The sequence below is a fragment of the Lithobates pipiens genome, unplaced genomic scaffold (genome assembly GCF_037356315.1).
Source record: "Lithobates pipiens isolate NorthernLeopardFrog02 unplaced genomic scaffold, aLitPip1_a1.2 Scaffold_16, whole genome shotgun sequence".
Taxonomy (NCBI): Eukaryota; Metazoa; Chordata; class Amphibia; order Anura; family Ranidae; genus Lithobates; species Lithobates pipiens.
The window spans coordinates 257,232,443-257,257,905 of NW_027507748.1; the positions used below are offsets into that span (position 1 = coordinate 257,232,443).

Consider the following 25,463-nt stretch of genomic DNA (forward strand, 5'->3'; position numbering starts at 1 on the left):
CACACCTCCCCTGTTTGTTTGTTTTTGGATGGATGTTGCAAAAATAGAGGGGTCTGCAACAGGGACTTAGAATGCAAACCCTCTACTATCCACTCCATCAATAAAGGAAAGGAGAGGAGGGACAAGAAGAGGAAAAAGAGCAGAAAAAGGGATGTAAAAAGAGGCAGACTATAGAAAGTGCCCATTCAACTATTAAAATCTATAATCTGCCCAGTTCCGTGTTTACGGACACTGAACTGGACCTCCTCAGAAAGGGACTTAATTATGCTCCGCCTAGTACACCTAACCTGTTCGAGCTATTTATTGACTTGAATATATACAGAAGCTCACAATTCAACAGTATTATATACTTAAGGAAGCTGTAAATGTGACTAGGACCACCGATGGAACTGAGACAACAATGTCCATGAGCTAGACTAGTAGTAAACTAGTAGAGAGGATGATTCTACCCTTAATATTCTTGAAGAGTTCTATGCAAAGGCCGAACAGGGTGATCAGATGTTCCCACAACTATACTGTAGGCCTCCCAGTGAAAGTGCAATGGTACATACCTCTTTTAGACTTTAATCTTTGTTGTTTCCTTATTAAGCTAAAGGCAGATTTATTTCCACCTTTTATGATATGGTCTTTGAGTCCTTTAAAACCAAGTTCCATCTTGGCAGTAAGATTAATTATACTAAACATCTTGACCCCTCTAATGCTTTCCGTCTATCTATTAAATTATTGTGGTAAAACCAAGGTAGGTTAGACTTCTGAAGTGTATCATTGCTTTACTAAACAGGGAAAAATCTACACATACAAACTGTAGGAAGCACAATACAACACAACTTATAGCTTACAAAATATGCCTACAAATATAAGCATGTACAATATGTACACATTAAGTAAACTAAACAGTTACTCAACTTAGGGGTCAAAAAAAGGGTCTCCAAAGTTATCCAGCTTCCGGCAGCCATGTCTTCCTTTTTGTCCTTCCAAACACCTCTCTTCAACAAACACATGTTTCTTTCCAACTCTCCCCAAGCCCCTCCCACCCATTTCCTGAATACACCAACTTCCTCTGCTCAGCTCCAAAACCTATCCATCTGGTTTATTTACATATCAATGGAGGGGGGAAGGGATTCTGTAAACATATGCTCTTACCAAATCTAACTCTATATTATTGCTTTCAAGACAATACAAATGGGCATAGCAAAACCAGTAGGTCATTATAAGGGTGGGAGTTTAGTCATCCAAAATAAAGTGGACTATATAGCTGACGCGAAAAGACTGCTGGGCAACACAGATACATACATGAAGCTTTAAAAAAAAAAAAACACGGTAAATATGAAAAATTCTCCTAGATCGAGCACTTGTGGATGCAGTTCTCACAAAGAATGAATAGCATTTCTTATATAATAGACATGCAGTGACCCTGCACTTCTACCACATTCCTAAAGTGCACAAAAACTAGGTTAATCTTCTGGGATGACTAATTATTGCTGGGATTGATAGTCTCTCCAGTAATTTGAGATGTTATATAGCCGATAGATCACTTCTTACAGGAGATGGTGATGGCTCTCCCATCCTTTGTGAGAGATGCTAGCCATATGCTAGAAATGTTCTCTCAATATGAATGGCAGCCCAGCTATAGATGGCTCTCCATGGATGTAGCCTCACTTTACACATCTATTGACCACACATGTGACCTAAGGGCCATTAACTACTACTTGTTAGAGGATTGCAAACTGAGTATTCCTCAACTCACAATTATTTTTCTTTCCTTGGGGAACATTACAGACTAAGGGTACTGCTATGGGGGCCAGGTTTTCCCCTAGCAATGCAAATCTCTCTATGGGCTATTGGGAGAAATATTTTATATGGAATAACAACCCGTTTGGAGCAAATCTGGTCCTCTTAGCTAAGTATATTGACAATATACTTATTATATGGGATAGGACTGACCAAGATCTCAACAACTTTATGGAATACTGTAAGGATAATCTCTTTGGTTTATCCATTTTAAACCTAGCAGAGGTAACTCCTTCCTGCATGCTGAAAGTAATCATCATCCTAGATGGAAAAAAACATCCCGTATGGACAGTTTTTTTTCGGTTGAAGCGTACATGTACTAGGAAGGAGGATTACCTTGAACAAAGCAAACTCCTTAGGAAAAGGTTCTGGGAAAAGGGGTATGATGCCACTCTCATAGAGACTGTTTTTAATAAGTATGCAGTTCTCTATGACAATCCACTAGAATGTACCCAACAACCAGCTCCCAGAACCAGCCCTGATACCCATCAAGTCCCTTTTTCTACTCAATACACAAATAAAGCCTTTGAGATACAAAACATAATAAAGAAAAACTGGAGTATTCTTAAAGCGGGAGTAAAGGTAGGTTAAACTTATAAAAATTACTATACAACTGCTTTAAGCATGATCCTGAGCTAAGTGGTAGTCTTCCCGATGGACCCAATATTGCATTTAGGAAACCTTGTGACTTGAGGAGCCCGGTAGCCCCAAGTTTGGTGAAAAACTCTTTGAGCAAGTCAACAAGTATATGATAGGTATAAGTGTAGTGTCAAAACCTGTGGCACATGCATGTACCTGTGGCACAGAAAGAAGACTTTAGAAGGTAAAGATGGAAGGATCCATCATGTGGTATATGCTATCATCTGTCCGCCTTTATGTAGGCCGAACATCGTGTCTTATCAGAGTAAGGCTAGGTGAACATAAGTGCGATATCATTAACACAAGAGTTAGATATCCTTTCCCTCGACACTTCCAAGAGTTTCATCAGGGTGGTCCATCAGGTATGAGGGTCTTCAGTATAGAGTTGGAGGAGATCTCGATAAAGGGAGGGGCCTATTGGATCTTCACCCTTGGGAGTCTTACTCATGGAGGGCTCATTGGAGATCCTGAAATGCACAAAATTGTGTAGTAGTAATACAAATAAATATTGAGATTAAAATGCCTTCCTCTGGTGGGGTGGAGCTTACACTCTTTCATTGGAAACAATGGTACTGGCCTGTTTGTTTTCATGTGGCAGGACAAAATATGTTTGACTAGTATCTGCTTCTTCCTGGTTTCCCTTTGTGTGGTCTTATGTATACGATACCCTGTTCTCTATTTCTCCCCCCCCTAAAAAAAGCCCTTTTTTTTTTCTTATCCAAATATTGATTGAATGCACACGTATACACATATTTATGCACATGCACTGGTAGGTGCATACATTTCCCTTGTTGAATGAAAATTGGCTTTTGGTGAGTTGGCAAATTCCAGAGGGGTCTGGTGATTTCAATTGGTCATTTGGGGGCAATAACTCGGTCTGGTATGATGAGGGGAGCTGTGTGCCTCCCTTTCACCCTCATCCTAGTGTGCTCTGGAGCCGCAGAACCATCTGCCATTGTTCTCTAGGGAGCTCCTCCAACAAAATGCTGGTGGCCGATGGCCGCTGGTGACGTCAGCGGTGCACGACGCCAGACGTACAGGAAATTACACCTGACCCGCACTTCTAGTTGTTTGGAATGCAAACAACGTGGTGTTCGTTCCAGAGATGGGCCAGGCCACGAGGAGAGTCGCCAAATGGCAACATAGAGGACTTTTTGGGCAGTGTATTTGCAAACGATTGGCTATTTAATGATAGTGTCCCCTTGTTGGCAGTAATGTGTGGAGGTGACCTGTGATCTAGCAACTGGGGTGAGTTTGGGATTCCTAGTATTGCTGATGTTCCCCATCTCCCTTTTTAAATGCCCACTGTTACCATATGGCTTGTAATTCTGATCATTGATATGAAATATATATATTTGTTCACTGTCCACTGTAGTATCTGGTTATGGCACCCCAGTGCATGTGCAGCTACTTGTATTGTTAGATACTGCTTTTCCTGAATACACTGTATGAGCCATTTGTTCATTTATTGACTCATGTAGAGGACAATAGGGTGGAGTCTCCAAATACTTGGTAGGCGTCACCCTTGTGTTGTGAGCCACCCAAGAATGTGGGTGGTGCTTTTGGACCCCTCTTGGGGGTGCCTCTCCGGGAGCTTATAGCTGTATGTGTGTGTGTTTATATATATATATATATATATATATATATATATATATATATATATATATATATATATATACACACACACACACACACACACACACACACACACACACATATATGTGGGTGACAACACTGCTGGGCTCTGAGGAAGAAGGTATCCCTTTGAAATGTGTCAGGTGGCAGTGGCCCTTGATGTATCCTTTATTACCATCTGGAGTCTGTTTGTCAGTCAAACAACTGGGGATCATTTGTACTGTGAATTTCATCACACATTTGTGAGTAGCTTTTTTTAATCATTTTTAATAAAAAGACATCTAAGGATAATGCACAAGGCTGGTGTGCCCTCTTTTTATTCTTTCTCTGATGTGATCCTTAACTTAAGAATGAGAAAAAAAGCTTCTGTTGCCATGGACTACATAGATGTTCTGTATGCTGTATTCGGGAGGGTTGAAACTACCGCAGACCTGATGTACAAATTCAACCACACTCACCAACAAAAGGGGGAGAGTCTGAATACATATCTTGAGTAGACAGAATGCTGCATCAAATTATCCTCAAGAGGGGTATTGATACCAAGGATGTTGATCAAGCTGGTTTAGATCGGGTTTTGCAAGGGACCCGGCCAAACCATCCTATTGTATTAAAGTTGTTACTGAAGAGAACGAAGGTGGTGCCTGCATAACCTAAATTGATAAGAGAAGTACTGGAAGAGGAGGCTCTACGGAGGCTCTACTAAAGGAGAGAAGAGAATTGATCTCTATCGCTGGAAATAGAGAAAGTGGTGGCTCGAGCTGTTCTTGCGGAGATGGGTTTCTCGGGTGAGGACAGTGGAACAGAGTCTGAACCGGTGGGACTGGTCATTCCTGACACCAATAAGTGAATGTGGGCTAGCCAAACTGATGGCTCGGGTAGCTCAGACTCAAACTCAGATGTATCATGCTTTAATGCAACTGATGGAAACCCAAGGAAGGTTCAAGAACAAGAGACTTGTCAAGGGGAACCAAAACTTCTCCAATGGCGAGAAAAGAGATGTTACGGGTGTAGAGAAGGTGGACACTTACGGGCTGAGTCTACCAAGACTAGCATCAGCCCTGAATTACTCACAGAGGTTTTGAAAGCCTTGGAGAAGTTACTCTTCTCAAAGCTGGCAGTAAACTTCAAGGGACCTCAGTAAAGGAGCTAGTTGAGAGTCCCGAGGGCAAACCATGCTCCAAAGTCAAGAGAAGTTCTAAGAAGAAAGATAGACTCAAGCTACCTGTTGCCTCTTTCCCTTCTCTAGCGAGAAAACCAAAAGCCTCAGGGAAGGAAAGACAAGGAAAGGGCAAGAAATCAATGCACATCCTAGTTAGACCGCCTCCACTGCTTTCAAAAAGGCTGATTAGAGCACATCCTATAGTTACCCGCTGGGAACCTGCCAAAGAATCTAGTGGGGCCCACCCATATAGTCTTGATACAAGTAGAACAAAGGAACAAGAAACACTTTGACCTCAGAGTAAGGGTTCAGGAGCTACAACCTGGAGATTGAGTGTTGTTGTTCAATTTAGGGGTGCCTGGTAAACCTAAGCTGGCTGATCGATGGTGCTCTCAACCCTACATTGTAAGCGATTACCTGGACTATCCGTGTACCAGATTCGGCCTGAAGGGAAGACTGGTCCTTTGAAGACTTGGCATTGAAACCATATGCTGCCTATGTCCGAGGCTGTCTGAGTACCCCAATTCTCTTGCTTAGAAATGTATCAGTCCCCCACGCTAAGCCTAGGGCTGGAAAAACCTGCCCACCCATGCCACTTGAAAAGGAGAGCAATGAGGAAGAATGAACTATTGATTGGTTGTGGGTTCCCCCTCTTGAAGACAATTCTATCACTCCCAGGGCTGATGAGGAAGGCAGTCAGGGGACACCCTTTATGAGGAAGACACGTCCCCCATTGCAGGAAGTTGATGCACTACATCTTTGCCCACTAAGAGGATACGATGAAGTCAAGATGGAATCCAACGAAGAACCTCACCTCCCCTGCTAATGAAGCAGAGAGAGAATGTTCTTGAACCGGGACCTGAGCCCGAATTCGGGTGTAGTTTCTGGGGAACAGATCGGGAACCGGAACCATTGGAAAGTATCTACTCTGGGTTGAGACAGAGAATATGCCCTCTAAAAAGACTGACATGATACCTTCGGGGAGAATTCTGACGAACATATCCCTACCGCTCAATGTTGTAGTCAAGCATCTGCCTCCTTTATTGAACCTTTAGTAAAGGATAACCTTGATCTACCCCCTGACACTAACTTGTTACTGGCCTGCCACAAGATTAATAGGACTTATATGCCTGATAATGTACTGTATATCATTTACTGTTAGAAGATCCGTCTTTGGGTCAGCTGTTCGCGGTTACAACTTCTGGTTTGTCATATCATTAAGAGAGAATACAAAGAAGGGGAAGGGGCGCACTGACCTAGTGCATTACCATAAAACAGCTTTATTTAAAATTGAATCAAATAGCAAAACGGCTACTCACAAACGAGTATTGATCACAGGCAAAATCAATACAAATAAATCCATCGCACCAAACGTTTGGCGACTCCAGACCAGATGTCCGAGGAATTTGATGAGTACCTCTACGGAAATGGCTAACGCGTTTCGGGAGTGACCCCCTTTCTTCAGAGCCAAAGAGGGCTATCACCAAACGTTTGGTGCGATGGATTTATTTGTATTGATTTTGCCTGTGATCAATACTCGTTTGTGAGTAGCCATTTTGCTATTTGATTCAATTTTAAATAAAGCTGTTTTATGGTAATGCACTAGGTCAGTGCGCCTTCCCCTTCTTTGTATTCTCTCTTTTTAGTATTTGAACACCCAATGTTCTAAAGGAGGGCTGCAAGACGTAGTGACTACACCATTTCAAACTGTTTATATCACATTTAAAGACCAAGAAACCAGAGCGCAGGAGAATTTGCTGTTTTTGTACTGTTTGTCATATCATTAGCCATTCATTTTCTTATGATACAGTAAGGTGACTCCCACAGTTTGTGTTCTGTCTTCAGGGACCAAAGACTTTCAAGTGGGGGGAGGATGTAGCAATATGGACTACAATTGCAAAGTGTGCCGATTCCCTGTACATCTGTATTGTCCCTTTAGTGCCCAGAGTCACTGACGTCATCTCTGTGAGCCAAACCAAAGAGATTGTGGAATTAGTAGTTCCTCGGAATGGCAATCCCCCCGCATAACTGTACACCTGGACTAAATATCCCAGGGATCTTTGCTACCAGAGAGATTGCTGGGAAGAGCTATAAGAGAGTCCGGAAACCTGCCCCACACTCTTTCTTTCTCCTGGCCCTCTTGTGTGACGTACCTCTCTGTGCAGGGAGAGTGAGGTTGCATCCTACTACGCGGTGTACAACATTCCAACACGGCAGAGAAGGGCCTAGCCATGCTTGCTGTTCATCGAACATCTATCCAGCACCACCTTGACAGTCCGACAAACAGCTCTTCGTGCTTCGCATCAGATGATCGTCGCAAAGGGATCTGCTGCAAGGACATCTCTCCGGGAGCCACTGTTCGGAAGGCATTGAATCAGCCTGGTCGTGGTAAGAGGGCAATTGCCCGCCGTTGCAAACCTTTCTTTGTTGTTTCACTGGGTACAGACAGCTTTACCCTGGGGAAACACTTTACTACACTTCTATTTGAACACTGTACATAGACACCTGTTGAATCAACTAATCCAAGAAATACCATTGCCTTGTTACTGCACCTTATTGGCTATAGTTAATGGGCTACGCCTGCTGGTGAAGACCATCAGGCCTGCAACTGGGAGATTGCTGTCATTACTAAAGAGCCCTTGCATCATTCTTGTTTGATCTCTCCATTAGGATTAAAAGTTAAATAGGCCAGCCTGGGTTCCCCTTTAGAAATCTTGCCAGAATTAATGCCTAACTCTTGCTTATCCTCTCAGGTCATGTTCAAGTGGTACGCCACATGTATATAATACACTGTTATTTCTAATTTGTCTTAGCTTCTACTATTGTAGAGGAATTCTGCTGAGTCAGGACTGTTGACCAAAGCTCAGTGGATCTATTACCTCCTCTTTGCAACAAGATCTTCTTTGAGTTATTCCAGTATTGCAATCTTGGAACGCCCAATAAGAGGACGACTATACTCGGTTACCAGCTATATAGAAGGGATGGACTGCACCTAAATGGGGACAGTGCAGATCTGCTGGGAGTTAGAGAGACTTTTAAACTAGGCAACAGGGGGGAAGGTCCAGAGGTACAGAGTCAGTGCGGAACATATTCCAGGGGGTAGTATTGGGGGCATTATTGGTAGGTTGACTAAAGCACCTAAACCTGAGCTAAGTATAGTAATAAGTCCTAGTTGCAACCCCAGAGCACCCAATAAGGAGATAGTATGCAACCAGCCTAAACTATGTGGCGTGTTCACCAAAGCCAGTAGCCTGGCAGGCAAGATGGGTGAACTAGAGATACTGTTGCACATGGAGGATTTTGTGGGGATTTCAGAGACCTGGTTCAACAGCTCATGATTGGCTGGCAGTCTTTCAAGGGTATACTGTTTATCACAGGGATAGAGGGTAAAAAAGGGGGAGGGGTATGCCTATATATCAAGAATAATGTACAAGTGAATGTGAGAGATGACATCACTAAGGGAACTAGGGAGGAGGTGGAATCCTCATGAGTAGAGCTCCAAAGGGATGAAGCTAAGGGGAAAATATTACTGGGAGTATGCTATAGGCCCCCTAACCTGAGGGAGGAGGGGGATACGGATCTCCTATTGCAAGTTGGATTAGCAGCAAGCATGGGAAGTGTTATCATAATGGGGGATTTTAATTATCCAGACAGACTTGGGCGGGGGGTACGATGCATTTGTCTAAGGCTCGCCAGTTCCTAAAGGTCTTGCAGAACAATTTCATGGTTCAGATGGTAGATGCACCAACTAGAAATAAAGCATTACTGGATCTACTGAGTACTGTCAAACTGCATGTGACCAGAACTGTGCGACTGCGACAGAGTAAACCAAACATAAGTAGGTGAAAGTGATTTTATTGAGATAAATGCATATAATGTGAATACACCACCAATACCAGAATGAGAAAACCAAACAACAGTGACAACAAACCAACCAGTACATATCACAAAGGGGATACCAGAATTGTAGTCAAGCCAAGACAGGGTCATAAACAGGAGGTCAGCAGATGGGGGGACAAGGAGAAAGGGATCAGGTTGCAGGACAAGGGTCCAGGGATACAGGAATAGACAGGATAAGGTACAACAGGTTCAGGATGCAGGAATCAAGGTTCAGGATCAGGATAACAGGTAACAGGATGCAGGTCGGGGCTCAAGGACAAAAACCAGTACTGCAGCCCAAAGATGACATAACATCAGCAGGGAAAAGCTCTCCTAATAGTTCCAAACTCCCAGGAGACACCTGCTGGTGGACCTCAGTACTGTATGCCAAAAGACAGATATTACCAGCGGATGGAACATTTCCTGACAGTACCCCCGCAAAGGAGCGGCCTCTGGACGCTCCAACTGGTTGTAATTGCCCAAAGTCTATGCCATCAAGCAGAACAATGGATAGGGGTACATCAGGCTGGGCAACAGGCACTTCAGGCTGGGCATCAGGCACTTCAGGGCAGACAGTGGGCTCCGGTTCATCGAGCTGGGAGGCAGGCACATCAAGCTGGGCAGTGGGCGTGGGCACTTCAAGCTGGGCAGCGGGCATTTCAAGCTGGGCAGCAGACAGGAACACATCAGGCTGGGCAGCAGACAGGAACACATCAGGCTGGGCAGCAGACAGGAACACATCAGGCTGGGCAGCAGACAGTGGCACATCAGGCTGAGCAGCGGACAGGAACACATCATGCAGGGCAGTGGGCAGGAACACATCAGGCTGGGCAGCAGACAGCGGAACATCAGGCTGGGCAGCAGACAGTGGCACATTAGGCTGGGCAGCAGACAGTGGCACATTAGGCTGGGCAGTGGACAGAGCCACATCAGGCTGGGCAGCGGACAGGAACACATCAGGCTGGGCAGCGGACAGTGGCACATCAGGCGGGGCAGCGGCAAATTAGGCTGAGCAGCGGACAGGAACATATCATGTAGGGCAGTGGACAGGAATACATCAGGCTGGGTAGCAGACAGTGGCACATCAGGCTGGGCAGCAGGCTTTAGGTTGTTGAGCTGGGCAGCAGGCAACAAGACATCAGACTGGAAAGTGGGCACATCAGACTGGAAAGCGGGGACTGGCACCTCGGGCTGAAACAGATTGGTGGGTGTGGAGGCAGGTTAGGTTAATGGCAGGATTGTTTTGGTTGGGAAAAACTTTAGTTTTTTCTTTGGCTTAGTCACTGAAGCTCTGTAGGTGGAGGGTGCAGCAGACTGGAAAGGAGGATTGGGATATAGCAGAGGAGGTACCAGCAGTTGGGGGAAGTTCTTGTGAATTAATAGGCAGCTGAGAAGAGGCAGGTGGGTTGAATTCAGGATAGGCTGCTACTGGGTTTGACATAGGTGATGGGGAAATAGACTTTTGGGCAGGCAACTGTCTGATGGCAGAAGTGGTTTGTTGTGGGTTGGTTGGGGCTGGTTGTAACATCAAACCATGCTGAGAGTATTGGTTGGACAAATAACGGATCACATGCTGCCTGTCTAACAAGGGTCTGTACTGATTGAATGCATTCCATAAGCTTCTGCTGAGGACAAACGGATTGTACTCAAAAAAGCATGCACAATCATCCTCTAACAGCCACACCAGAGACTTCACCTGATCAGCACTGAAAGGGGGATAAAAATAATTGCCGGTCTTTGGAACACAGGACAGGGCTAGCTCAGCACATATTTGGATCAAAGGCTGCACATCCCTAAACAACATACAGCTCTGGTCAACCAGGGAGTAGGCCAAATGAATGATCTCAAGCAGCTGGTTATTGGTCCACTCTTTCAGTGTCTGGCGGAGATACTTGCCACTCTCCGACGCCAGCAGAGCATAATAAGAAATCACATTAGGATTCATTCCAGCAAAGCCAACAGAACAGAGATGGTTCCTCTGCGCAGCCACTTCTGGTCAGGGATGGCCTTGGTTTCTGTCATAAACTGGATGTGACTAGAACTGTGTGACTGCGACAGAGTAACCCAAACATAAGTAAGTGAAAGTTATTTTATTGAGATAAATGCATATAATTATGAATACACCAATACCTAACAGAGTGAGAAAACCAAATAACAGTGACAAACCAACGAGTATATATAGCAAAGGGGATACCAGAATCGTAGTCAAGCCAGGCCAGGGTCATAAACAGGAGGTCAGCAGATGGGGGGACAAGGAGAAAGGGATCAGGTTGCAGGACAAGGTTCCAGGGATGCAGAAATAGACAGGATCAGGAATCAAGGTTCAGGATCAGGATCAGTATCAATATAACAGGTAACAGGATGCAGGTCAGGGCTCAAGGACAAAACCAAGGCAAACATGTAAGTGCTTGCTCGATTTTTTTAGACCTGTAATTGGCCTCAAGTGACACCTGATTGCAGGAGGTGCTGTCTGCTCCACGCTGCCAGGATCCATCCGCTGGTGGACAGCAGTATTGCAGCCCAAAGATGACATATCAGCATGGAAAAGCTCTCCTGACAGTTCCAAACTGCCAGGAGACACCTCCTGGTGGACCTCAGTACTGCACGCCAAAAGACAGATATTATCAGTGGATGGAACATTTCCTGACAATTACCAACAATACAAACCTGATCACAGATGTGGAAATATGGGGAAATTTAGGAAACAGAGATCACAGGTCAACTGGCTTCAGTATATATGACACAAATAGGAAACATAAGGGGAATACAAAGACACTGAATTTCAAAAGAGCCAACTTCCCTAAACTACAAACCTTGTTGGAAGACATGAATTGGGATAAAATCTTAGGAACAAATAACACGGAGAAGAGATGGGTTTGCTTTAAGAGCATATTAAATCAGGGCATTAGCCAGTGCATCCCATTGGGTAATAAATTTAGAAGAGTGAACAAAAGTCCTGGATGGCTTAACTCCAATGTAAAAATACATATAAAAGCAAAGGAGAAGGGTTGAGGGATCATCGGCATTCAGACTTTATAAAGAATGCAACAAGAAATGTAAGGGTGCAATTTGGGCGGCTAAGATAGAACACAAAAAACACATAGCAGAGGAGAGCAAAAAAAAATAAAAAATCCCAAGAAATTCTTTAATTATGTAAACAGTTAAAAAGGGAGGACAGGCCATATTGGCCCCATAAAGAATGAGGAATGACACCTGGTTACAAAGAATGGGGAGATGGTGAAGGTATTGAATTAATTCTCCGGGGGCGCATGCGCGCAGCTCGACGTGATGGACGTCTTCCATTAGAGCTCCGCACTCCCCGCAGCGGTTCCGGGACTTTACAGAGCCACCGACAGCGTAGCTAACAGGTATCCCGCCGGTACGGTTCGCCGATACCGCCGTGCACCCCCCGGGATGGTCCTAACGGGACACCGGGGTAAAACGAAGCCGAAGCCGATTAAGGAAGCGCTCGCGCGGGCCTCCTCCAAGATGGCCGCGAAAGCACAAGCTCAGGCTGCCTCACAGCGCCCCAGCTCTCCCGCTGATACAGCTGATCATCACAGCGACGACACAGATGAGGAAGGTGGACCCAGCTTGGAGGACTTCCCTGCACTCCCAACCCCAGGTATGCCACAAGTTGACCTCCTTGCCCACTTTGAAAAAATGCTTCATAAGGCCCTGAAAGCGACCTCAGAGCAAATAACAACTAAACTGACACGTGAGATACGCCAATTAGGACAGCGCACTGCTGACCTTGAAACTAGGGCGGACGACATGGAACTGACCCTTAGAGAGCACGCTCAGGAGCATCTAGCCCTTCGTGAGGAAAACGCAGTGCTTCTTTCTCGGCTTGAAGACGCCGAGAATCGCTCAAGAAGGTCGAATTTGCGCCTCTGCGGCATTCCGGAAACGGTGCAAGATCTACAATCTTTTACCACGGCCCTATTCCAAGAGCTTTCCCCATCGATCCCGATCGAGCGCCTGGAATTTGATAGGATCCATAGAGCTCTGACACGCCGTCAACCTGACGGTCCCCCACGAGACATTATTGTGAAACTTCACTTTTTCAGATCTAAGGAGCAACTTCTCGCAGCTGCCTGCAGCAAAGAGGATACCCTCACATTTCAAGGCCACACTTATCAGTTATTTACTGACCTAGCCCCTCTTACAATTGCGAAGCGAAGAGCCATGAAACCGCAGTTACAGGTGCTTAGCCATCATCAAATTAAATACATGTGGCGATTCCCTTTTGCTCTCAACTTTACCTATAATGGTCAACAATACACCTGTGCCTCCCCAGAAGCTCTGCAACGCCTCCTTGAGTCTCTACATCTAACAACTCCAGAGCAACAAACTGAGACTACACTTCCACGCACTCCTGCCCGCCTAACTCCTTATCCTCATACAGCTACCCCCAAACGAGATCCCAGAGACATGCGATCTCCAAGATCCACCCGGAAGGGTACACCAGCAAAAACCTCTGCCTCGAACCTCTATAGTCCTAGAGTGTTTGTGCCTCGCTGAACTGCTTCTACCACCTCATCGGTGTCTTTCCTGTTTTACCCCATTTTGCGGGTGCTCTGAGCCTTGGCCCATTGGCTCGAATAGCCTGTTACGATTATCAGTCACCTGTGTGTTAGGAGGACCTTTGACTTTGTTTTTGGTTTTTGACCTTTGATTTTTTGCTTTTGATTTTGCTTTTGCTTTCTACAACATGTCTTCTCTCCTTTTCCTCTACCACATCCATGGGCCCTCCTGATTGTCATGGTGATCACTTACTCCTCATTAAGGTCCATGGAACATAAACTACCACCAGCCCAGGAGAGTTGACATGTTGTATTTAATGACTTTCTCCTGTATCACCTTCATCGGTGACTTACCCTTTCCCTCCCCCTCCCCCCCTCCTCTCCCCCCCTCCCTCCCCTTTCCCCCTCCTTCCCCCTACCCCCCTTCTTCCTCCTTCACGCAGGATTTGACAATAATGTTGTTAATCATATTACAACCTTTGTTTTTTTTTTGTTACTCTATGTTCTATGAAGTTTATCGTAAGTGTATTCTTTATACACTCAATAGAGTGATTTTAAGCTGTCTTGGCATGTCTTATGTTTACACCAACAATGCTATTTCTTTTCCCGGTATGTTGCGGGGGACAGCCACTGCTCCCCCCCTACCTGGTGCGTTCTCCCTATGGCGGAACAGTCTGCCGTCGGGACCACGCACATTAGAGTCGGGCGATCCGGATTTTCCAGTTTCGTACCAACTTCCTCATGCTTCGCCTTACCTACTTACCCTGATGTTTCTCTATCCTTCTCCCTCTATACTTTTTCTTCCCCCTACCCACCCTCTTTCCGTGCCCTTATTCCTACTTATGGTCGGTTGGCCCGGGGGGGTCCCGGGTTTCAGTATAGTTTCCACCCATGCTTTGACCTATGGCCCCGTTGAACATATTGTCACTAAATGCAAAAGGTCTTAATTCCCCCAATAAACAGGTCAAGGCATTTCGCACTTTTGTGTCCTTAAGAGTGGGTATAGTAACACTCCAAGAGACACACTTCTCTACACGTAGTACCCCTAAATTCTTCAACAGCAATTACCCTTTGGTATATACAGCCTCTGCGACTACAAAACAACGAGGGGTCCTCCTGGCTCTCCATCGCTCCCTCCCATTTACCTTCGCCTCAGTTATCCAAGACCCTGAGGGACGGTATATTATCCTGACGGGCTCCCTCCAAGAATCTGATGTTACTCTAGTTTCCTAGTATGCACCCAACTCCAATCCCATTCCCTTCTTTTCTCACCTTTTTCAGGTAATTAAAACCCATCTTAGGGGCACCTTGATTATGTGTGGGGACTCAAATCTAGTCATACACCCATCTATTGATAAATCTTCCTATGCACCAGACCACCTATCACTATCGGTTCATTTCCGATCTCTACTCCAACAATACTTCTTATTGGATACTTGGAGGGAATGTAATCCTGCAAAGAAAAATTATTCTTTTTACTCCAACCCCCACAATTCATTCTCTAGAATAGACCACATATTTATCCCCGTAGCATCTTCCCCAATACTGCTTAAATCCTCTATTCATCCAATCACCTGGTCTGACCATTGTGCAGTGATTACCACTATCTCTTCACTTATACCGCAATCTAAAGAAAGGTTTTGGCGTATGAACGATAAATATCTCACGAACAAATCTTTTCGGCTTGATATAGAAGTAGCACTACATGATTATCTCGTGCACAATGCCACCCCAGGCACCCCTCCTGTTCTTTTATGGGAAGCACATAAACCAGTTATATGGGGTAAATGTATTTCTACCGCCTCTTTCCTCAAAAAAGATAGACTTAAACGTATACAGCACCTAGAATCCGAATATCAACACCAGTTCCTGTTGTTTCAGACCACACCTTCGGAAGCGAACAAGTCTAAATTAGACAGTACCCGACTGGAAATGAAAATGCTATTTTCAGAAGCAGCTGACAAAACCATGCGCAGGGCCTATCATACTATTTACACAAAATCTAACAAGCCTGACACATTTTTAGCTCTCCGCCTTAGACAACCTGAGCGTACCCACAAACCAATTAGACTTAAACTTCACAATGGGACCCACACTAGTAACCCGGCCAGAATAGTTAACAAATTCTCTAAAAGCCTCGCCAAACTGTACGAATCCCCTGCCCCCTTCCCCCATGATAAAGCTGAGGCCTTATTCCGTGATTTACCGATTCCTTCCCTCTCTACCCCGATTCGCAATGCCTTTGAAGAGGAGGTTTCGCCTTCTGAGGTAATTCAGGCTATCAAATTGCTTAAACCTAATAAACAACCTGGCCCTGATGGGTTTACAGGGCTGTACTATAAAAAATTTGTTGATGTCCTGGCCCCTCTCTTGGCGAACTCCTTTAATGCCCTGCTGAAAGGGGGTGCCCTCGGTAGCGAGACGCTTACAGCCTCCGTTTCTATGATACCTAAACCCGACTCTGACCACTCCGTATGGTCCAACTACAGGCCCATATCGCTTTTGAATCTAGATGTAAAACTTTTAGCAAAGATTTTGTCTTCACGCCTGAATCCACATATTGGAGGGTTGATCCATAGAGATCAAGTAGGGTTCATTCCCAAACGCCAAGCCAGTGATAACGTGCGCCGGGTCATTCTATTGCAACATTTAGCTAGAGCTCGAGGTATCCCTATGCATCTTCTATCTCTTGACATTCGAAAAGCGTTCAACGCCGTCTCTTGGCCCTACCTTACGTATATTTTACATAAATGGGGCTTTGGCCCTCATTTCCTTCGTTGGATTGAGGCCTTATATGTCAATCCCCAAGCATTTGTTCGATACTCCGGCTTTAGTTCTAACAGATTCCCGATCCAACGAGGCACTCGGCAGGGGTGCCCTTTGTCGCCCCTGCTCTTTGCCCTCGCCATTGAGCCCTTAGCAGCTTTGATCAGATCCAACCCCAATATCAGAGGATTAGAGATAGCTTCCACAACTCATAAACTATGTCTCTTTGCAGATGACGCCCTATTATTTATAACTTCACCCCATACTACTTTACCTAACCTGTTTAAACTCCTTGACTCATTTGCACAAATCTCAGGCCTCGAGGTGAATCAGGCTAAGTCTAAAGCCCTTGCAGTGTCCCTCCCTACAGAGACACTTCAAGGTTTACGTATGAATTATTTGTTTCAGTGGTCCACATCCTACATTCCCTATTTAGGTGTTAAATTGACCAGTAACCCAGCCCACCTGTACCAAATTAATTATTTACCCATGCTTCGTAAATTATCATCCCTCCTTAATTCCTAGCAACCTCTATGTGTCTCTTGGCTTGGACGCATTGCGGCTGTTAAAATGTCTCTGTTACCCAAGTTATTATATTTATATAGGGTGCTCCCGGTCATGGTTCCATCATACTTTCATAAAGCTATCCAAAGTCGAACCTTCAAATATATTTGGGGTAATATCAGACCCAGGGTTTCTAAGGCTGTTCTTTTTCGACATAAACTTCATGGGGGCCTGGGAATTCCGCATTTTAAGAACTACTATTATGCAGCTCAGCTATCACAATTGACCCTATACCACGCTGTGTCTGAAATCCCACTGTGGGTCAGTCTGGAAGCAGTGGAGGCTCACCCTGTCTCTGTTTCCAATTTACTTTGGCTCCCCCCACAGGCATGTAGGTCACTTACTAACCCTGTTACGAGTCACTCCCTTAAAATTTGGCACAAGGTACTTACTCCCTTTAAACTACTGTCCCCACATCTCCCCTTGCTCTCGTTTATGGGTCACCCGAATTTCTATCCGGCATGCGCGGAGCCGGGCACTTTCTCGGCCTGGTCCCGAGCAGGCCTTACCAGAGTTTGTGACTTTTCCTCGAGAGGATCCCTTGCAACATTTTCCGACCTACAGACACAGGCCCACCTGCCCCCCGGAGAATGTTTTCACTACCTACAGATAGTACACTTTTTCCGAGCACATATTAACTTTAACTCTAATCTTAATTCCATGTCCCAATTTGAATCCATATGCTCCTCTGATCCACATGCCCCGGGCATTATCTCCTGTCTATATTCTTGCCTCTCCAATATCTCTGAGGATCTCCCGCCTTATGCTACTGCATGGACCACAGATTTGTCACTTAACCTTAATGCAGAGTCATGGACCGATATATGGACCAATACCAAAAATTCATCACAAAATGTTGTGGCGTCTGAAGCGAATTATAAGGTCCTGATGCGGTGGTATCTGGTCCCCTCTAGAATCTCCAAATTTGTACCTAACTATCCACCCGATTGTTTCAGAGGTTGTAAAGATCGGGGCACCCATCTACACATTTGGTGGACTTGTCCCATCGTGACAAATTTCTGGTCCTCGGTCTTCCATTTGCTGACTAAACTGTTGCAATATCCCATAACTCCTGACCCAGCAATAGCCTTGCTGAACTGTTTACCCCAAGATCTTAATAAAGCCCAAAATCGACTTTTCCTTCAAGTAACAACTGCAGCTAAACAAACGATTGCGAGAGCCTGGAGGACACCATCCCTGAATATAATTGAAACTAAACATAGAATCACACAGGCGATGATACATGCTAAGATAGAAGCAGTTGTGCTAGATAGAATCCCGTTATTTAATAGAACATGGCAACCTTGGGTGGACCATTTTCTACCGAAGGACTTTGATACTCGTCTTATGGCCCCCTAGCCTATACTGAGCGTCAGTTTGGGGTCTGGGGTTCCTCCGGGCCTTCCGACCATACCCCCCCCCCCTTTTTTTCTTCGCTTCCTTTCCCCATTTTGTGTCTCTACTCTTATTTTCCTTCTTCCCTCTCTCCTTGTTTCTTTCTTTCTTCCCCTTTCTTTCTCTCTTCTATATGTGTAAAATTTATCCAGCGGAACTCTATTCTATGCCATTACCCGTGGTAATAGTTGCCACTACAGCAATGTTTGTTAAATGTTTTTCCTCCTCTGGAAATCGTTAGTTTCCTTTTATTTGACCCCCTTCTTCGATGTTTTATGACCGCCAGTCTACTTATGCGAAGGGTCCGTGAGCATGCTTTAGCTTTGTCTGGAATATCTGCTTTTGCAAAATTAAGTAGCAGCTCATTTGTTTATTATCTGTTACTGTTACCAATGTAAACTGTTCTGCTTATCCCTATGTGACTTACTTGACTTTTCAATAAAAATATTTGAAACAAATTTATTCTTCTCCTCAGGCTTCACAAGGGAATTGGGGGGCTCGGTAACCAAAACTGCAGTGTTTATCCTTATGACACATCACAGGAAGCACCTCCATAGTTAACAAAGGACAGAATTAAAATTAGACTTGGGAAACTTAACATTAATAAGTCACCGGGACCAGATGGCTTGCATACGAGGGTACTTGGGGAACTCAGTCAAGTAATTGCCAGACTGTTGTACCCAATTTTTTATTTTGATTGTCTACTGACTGGAATGGTACCAGGTGATTGGAGAAAAGCCAATGTAGTACCAATATTTAAAAAGGGCCCAAAATACATCCCTGGGAATTACAGACCAGTTAGTCTAACATCAATTGTATGCAAGCTCTTGGAGAGGATGATAAGGGACTATATACAAGATTTTAGTGATGAGAAGAGCATCATTAGCAGTAATCAGCATGGATTCATGAAGAACCGTTCTTTTCAAAACCAATCTATTAACCTTCTATGAGGAGGTGAGTTGCCATCTAGATAAAGGAAGGCCCATAGACATGGTGTATCTCGATTTTTCAAAAGTATTTGGCACAGTTCCCCATAAATGTTTATTGTACAAAATAAGGTCCGTTGGCAAGGACCATAGGGTGAGTACATGGAATAAAAACTGACAAGAGCGAGTTCAGAGGGTGGGGTTAAATGGGGAGTACTTAGAATGGTCAGAGGTGGGGTATTGGGGTCTCCCAGGGTTCTGCGCTGGGACCAATGACCTGGAGGATGGGGTAAATTCTCTGTATTTCGGATACTAAGCAGGGCAATAACATCCGTAGGATGTGGAAACCTTCCAAAAAGATCTGAACAAATTAATGGGGTGGGCAACTACATGGCAAATGAGGTTTAATATAGAAAAATGTAAAATAATGCATTTGGGTGGCAAAAATATGAACGCAATCTATACACTGGGGGGAGAACCTCTAGGAGAATCTAGGATGGAAAAGGGCCTTGGGGTCCTAGTAGACAATAGGCTCAGCAATGGCATGCAATGCCAAGCTGCTGCTAACAAAGCAAACAGAATATTGGCATGTATTAAAAACGGGATCAACTCCAGAGATAAAATGATAATTCTCGTGCTGTACAAGACTTTGGTCCAGCCACACCTCAAGTATGCTGTCCAGTTCTGGGCACCAGTCCCCAGGAAGGATGTATGTACTGGAAATGGAGCGAGTACAAAGAAGAGCTACTAAGCTAATAAAGGGTCTGGAGGATATTGGTTAAGAGGAAAGGTTGCGAGCACTGAACTTATTCTCTCTGGAGAAGAGATGCTTGAAAGGGGATGATTTCAATTTATAAATACCAGTGTCCCAATAGGGATACAACTTTTTCTTGGAAGGGAGTTTAACAAGACACGTGGCCACGCATTTAAAATTAGAAGAAAAAAGGTTTACAGTAAGAGAGGCAAAGATGTGGAATTCCCTTCCACAGGCGCTGGTCTCAGCGGGGAGTATTGATAGTTTAAAAAAAAACTATTAGATAAGCACCTGAACGACTGCAACATACAGTGATATACAATGTAATACTAACATATAATCAGACACATAGGTTGGACTTGATGAACTTGTGTCTTTTTTCAACCTCACCTACTATGTAATTATATAAACTCACCCATCTGTTTCACTTATTACTTGTGGTGGTGCAAAGATGTCTGAACCCAGAGTGTCGGGTGGGTTGGAATGTTCACAGGGTCAAGGTGGTGCAGATGAGGAGGTAAATCCAAGCAGTCCTCAATGGGGGTCGTGCTACACATATATGTATCTTCTATTTTTTTTAACCCCTTCCCGCGGAGCGTACGCAGATATGCGGCCTCGGTTTTCGGGGGTTATGCCGGGATGATGCCCGCAGCTGCAGGCATCATCCCGGTACTCTTTTTTAGAGCGGGCGATTGGCTATTCAGGGATAACAACCGACGTGGCTTAAAACCGCTCAATTGTTATCCCAGAGGACGTCCCCCCTCCCGCCGCCGCTCTGACTGGGCCCCCTGTCCCACCAGGAGACTCAATCCACGATCCGTCACTTCCGGCGGCAAGGGACAGACAGGCACGAAGCTGCAAACGGTTTTGTTCCAGTCTCCTGATTGTAAACACGGAAGCGACATCACTTCTTGTTTACTCGGCTGCCAATGGCGCCGGTTTTAAAATATATACAGTATTCAGAATCGCAGAAAATGGCAATCTAAATACTTTGAAGTGAAAAGGAGGGATTGGAGGTCTTTTAGAGGCTCTTTTTTATTAATTGCAACACCTCTCTCAATATTTTATTTTTGGCAGTCCCACCAAATGTGGATCATAAGTTCCCTCTACTTTACATCCTCGCTAAGAATATGGCAATTTCCCTATTTGATGTTTATGTGCTTTGTCTGGTGTTATATACCATCTTGTCAGATATTTATAGTTAATCTCAACTGTATTAGTGTCTACGGTAGAGCTATGTACCATACTCATTTTCATGAATGTTGTTTGTTCCCTCGTGTTCCCAATTCATTTTCCCATTTTTTTTGTATGTATGGTGTAATTTCCAGTCTGTCCATTGCCACAAATATTTTGTAGATCTGGGAGATACAATTTCTTGTGTTTGTTGCTATAAACGGTAATAAATCCTCTCCTGATCTTATTGGTTGTGGCAAAATGCTTCAGCTGGAAATACCACCATTCATCTATCACCATCAAATCTGTCTTGTGCCTTAATTCTTGTATTGTGCATATTTTCCCCTTTTACATTATGTCCTTTATTTGTGCATTTTATCCATTCCCCAAATCATTTCCCTTTTCCCAGTGAAAAAATAATTTGTTTGCCTGAGTGAGATTAATGGTGAGTTATACTTCCATTTTCCTTGTTTAAATCCCAAATTCTAAGTACATTTTGTGCCATTACATGTGCATTCTCATTTAACGCGCTACTGTGCCGGTATCCATACAATCTTACCCAACTGTGCATTACTAATTATTTTCTCCAATTTTACCCATCTTTTTTCACTTATCTTTTTTATCCACTCTCTTACTCATGATAATAAAACTGCATTATAATATATATATTTTTTTAAATCTGGTACCGTTAATCCTCCTTGCAATTTATCTTTACTTAATACAGAGAATTGTATTCTTGGTTTCCTGTTCTGCCATATGAACTTTGAAATATGTCTGTGGTAGCGAGATCAGCAACATTTGGAATTTATACATAATTTTCTGTAATATTACCATCTTTGTAATATTTATTCATCCTATCCAGTTGAGGGACCTTATTGCTATTTTTTTAACCTCCCCCACCTGTGCTATACCCGAATGATGGCTACAGCACGGACCTTAATTGCCGGGGAGGCCGTCGTATAACGTCCTTGCGTGCATGAGCTGCCTGCACGCCCCCTGTGGGGCACACGGCGCGCTCTGTGATCACCGAGTCTATAAGACTTGGCTGAGCACAGATCGGAGTAAGGGGCCGATCCTGCCCCCTTACCACTGATGTAAACAGAAAATCTGTAATTGTCCCCCCCCCCCCCCAGCATGGTGGAAAAAAGGCAATCACCAGCTTCTGTCAGAGGGACATCGGCCCCTCACACAGAGAGCCATGGCTGGCCCACCAGTGCTACCTATCAGTGCAGCCCATTGGTGCCCATCAGTGCAGCCTCACCAGTGCACATCAAGAAGAAAAATTACCCGTTTTCAACATTTTATAAAAAACTATGAACATTTTTTTTTTTCTTTTTCTAAATTTTCGGTCTTTTTTCTTTTAGCAAGATCTCCATCATGTCCCCTGTCAGAATGAGAATCTGCCTTGTTTACATAAGCAGATCCCTGTTCTGCCTCTGTATACAGCAATCACGGATCCGCACACCCACTATACCACATGCATGGATCGACATACACCTATGGTGATTTTCGCAGTATAACTGCGGCTGGTGTATAGGAAGCGGCTAACGAGTAGAGCAGGGTGTGAAAAATGTTTATGTTGCACAACCAGGTCTTCGTATTCCCTAGTTTTAGAGGAAATAAATAAAAATAAAGGAAGGAATTAAGTCTATATGATAGCTGAATCAGCAAACCTCTCAATGAAGCTTTATGCCCCGCTAAATGTGTGGCCGGGGTGGTATCCTCCACTTTATTGGTGTCAAAATAAGTTTTCAGATGGGTGACCACATCTCAACAGTAAGACTCATTACCTAGCAAAGACTGGTTCAATTACAAATGGGGTTTAGCTAATCTAGCAGTTATATTAGAAAGCGTAAGATTAGGGGTCTCGGTCAGACCAGGGTGTCAAAATTATTTTGGCCGAGAGCAGTTTAGGTAGAAGTGGTTCTATTTTAATAGCGCATTCTAGCAACACGTTTTACTAAAATAATCACATGACACAAGGTACAAAGGGGTATCATCTTTCTGGTGTTCATAGGGCTGCATGATACAAACATAAAATACATATTTATCAATGGCTAGCTTTAGGAGGACTAACTAATTTATGAGACAATATGCTTAGCATCAGTTCTAGCTGTACTGCTATGTAACATAACTATTTTCTTTGCCCTCTTCTAGGATTCATGGACTGAATGAGCGGATTTCAGTGGAGAGCCTTAAAAAAGTTGTCCAGTTTTATTATCAGCTGATTCAAAATGCAGACTCTAATAAAGTCCCCACAGCTGATCAAGACAATCATGAGCTATAGAAAATTATGAAGAGTGATCAAGAAGGATCAATAATTTCCATGCCTTTTTTTATTTTTTTTCATAATAACGTCAACACAGTAAAACTTTTTACCTCCTCATGTTGTGTGGATTGATTATACCTCACATGATTTCAACTGAAGTCAGGATTTTTACAAGAGAAGCAAAATTACTTTTAATAATGAATATTACTTGTGCATCTGACTACTGAAAATTGCCACGTGAAAGCTTTGCATAAAAAAAATAAAAAAATTGAATATTCTAAAACAAATTTTGTGAATTAAAAATTTAAACAAATTTTGTGAATGTTTCTGTTCAACAACCCTCCTCCCTTTGTTCAGTTTTCCTGTAAGAGGTGCAGCATAAAGCTACTTTCACACTGAGGCCCTTTACAAGCGATACTTCGCTAAAAATAGTGCCTGTAAAGAGCATCTCCCATCTCTCCAGTGTGAAAGCCTGAGTGCTTTCACACTGGAGTGGTGTGCTTGCAGGACGGTAACTCGCTCATCCATGTCTTTATGGTCTGCTTTGTGCACTGGTCCAGTAGTTATGGTGTGGGTTTTTTTTTTCAGGGGTTGTGCTTGGCTCCTTAGTTCCAGTGATAGGGAACTCTTAAGGCATCAGTATACCAAGACATTTTGGACAATTTCATGCTCACAACTTTGTGGGAACCGTTTGGGGATGGCCCTTTACTGTTCCAACATGACTGCGCACCAGTGCACAAAGCAAGGTCCACAAATACAGGGATGAGCAAGTTTGGGGTCAAGAAACGTAACTAGACTGCACAGAATCCTGACCTCAACCCAACAGAACACCTTTTGTCCACATCAGTGCCTGACTTCACAAATGTGTTTCTGGAACAAAACATCCCCATAGACACATTCCTAAACCTTGTGGACAGCCTTCCCAGAAGAGTTGAAGCTTTTATAGATTCAAAGGGTGGGCCACCTCAATATTGAACCCTACGGACTAAGAATGGGATGCCATTAAAATTCATGTGCATGTAAAGGTAGGTGTCCCAATACTTTTGGTAATATAGTATATGTTGGACCTTGGGATCAATGCATTCTCTAGTACTTGGTAAGGCTAATGCTGACCATATGCTATACAAAAAAAATCGGCTGAAATTTCGGTATTTGGCCAATTTGTTCATTGTTCGGACAGTTAATAGGCACAAAATCGATAACCATTGGGAATCTTTTTTAGTTGAAAAAACTAAGGACAAATTTGGAAATTTTCTGCCGAACGAACAATAGATTGAAAGGTTAATGTGTTTCCTGTCCAAACTGTGCTAGGTATATGTAAAAAAAAAAAAAAATATTAATGTCTACTGAACGATTTATTTTTTATTATTACACGATGGCACTATTGTTTGCTCCCACGGCCGAATGTTAGTTTTTCGATAATGGGTTCAGCCGATTTTTGTATAGTGTATGGCTAGCATTAGTCCCTAAGCAAATTAAACTTGGTGGCTCTGTAATGATTTGGAAAATGAAATTAAGTCTCCAAGTGAAATGCATATCCAATGACCAAAATAAAGTAATTGAAAGATTAGGTCCAGCCCAGGACATCACCATTTTTGTTTTAACAAAGGGTTACATCCCACTATCCAATTAAAGTTAAAAATATGGCAATTGCCAAGCCAGAGGATTAGTGACATTGTGCCATTTGTATTGAATGGGACCCCAGCCACCTTTCAAAGTCATGGACCAAGTCCTGAGACCCCATAAGGAATTCTCAGGGGCTTACCATGATAAGAAAAAAAAAGGAAAAATGACTGGGAACCTGATATTTAGTTGGGGTGCCGCCCATCTAAGGGGTAGGGTGTATTCACAAGCATATACTAGAAAAAATAAAAAAAAGTGAACACCCAAAGGCTAACTCCCAAAACTGTTGATTGAATACAGATATTACAACATCAGAGGCATGCATGTGGAAGCAGGCAGTCTCCACTATAGAATGCATGTGCCC

The 25,463-nt window shown here is 43.8% G+C and overlaps 1 protein-coding gene across 2 annotated transcripts in view; it reads left to right on the forward strand.

Moving 5' to 3' along the window:
• PM20D1 (peptidase M20 domain containing 1) overlaps nt 1–23,789 on the forward strand; it is a 585,406-nt gene extending 561,617 nt beyond the window's left edge. For both annotated transcript variants that reach the window (XM_077481325.1, XM_077481324.1), the window contains one exon: nt 23,365–23,789. In XM_077481325.1, coding sequence (XP_077337451.1) covers nt 23,365–23,494 — 130 coding nt within the window. In that variant the 3' untranslated portion in view covers nt 23,495–23,789. The remainder of the gene's footprint in view (nt 1–23,364) is intronic.
• Nucleotides 23,790–25,463: the final 1,674 nt, after the last annotated feature.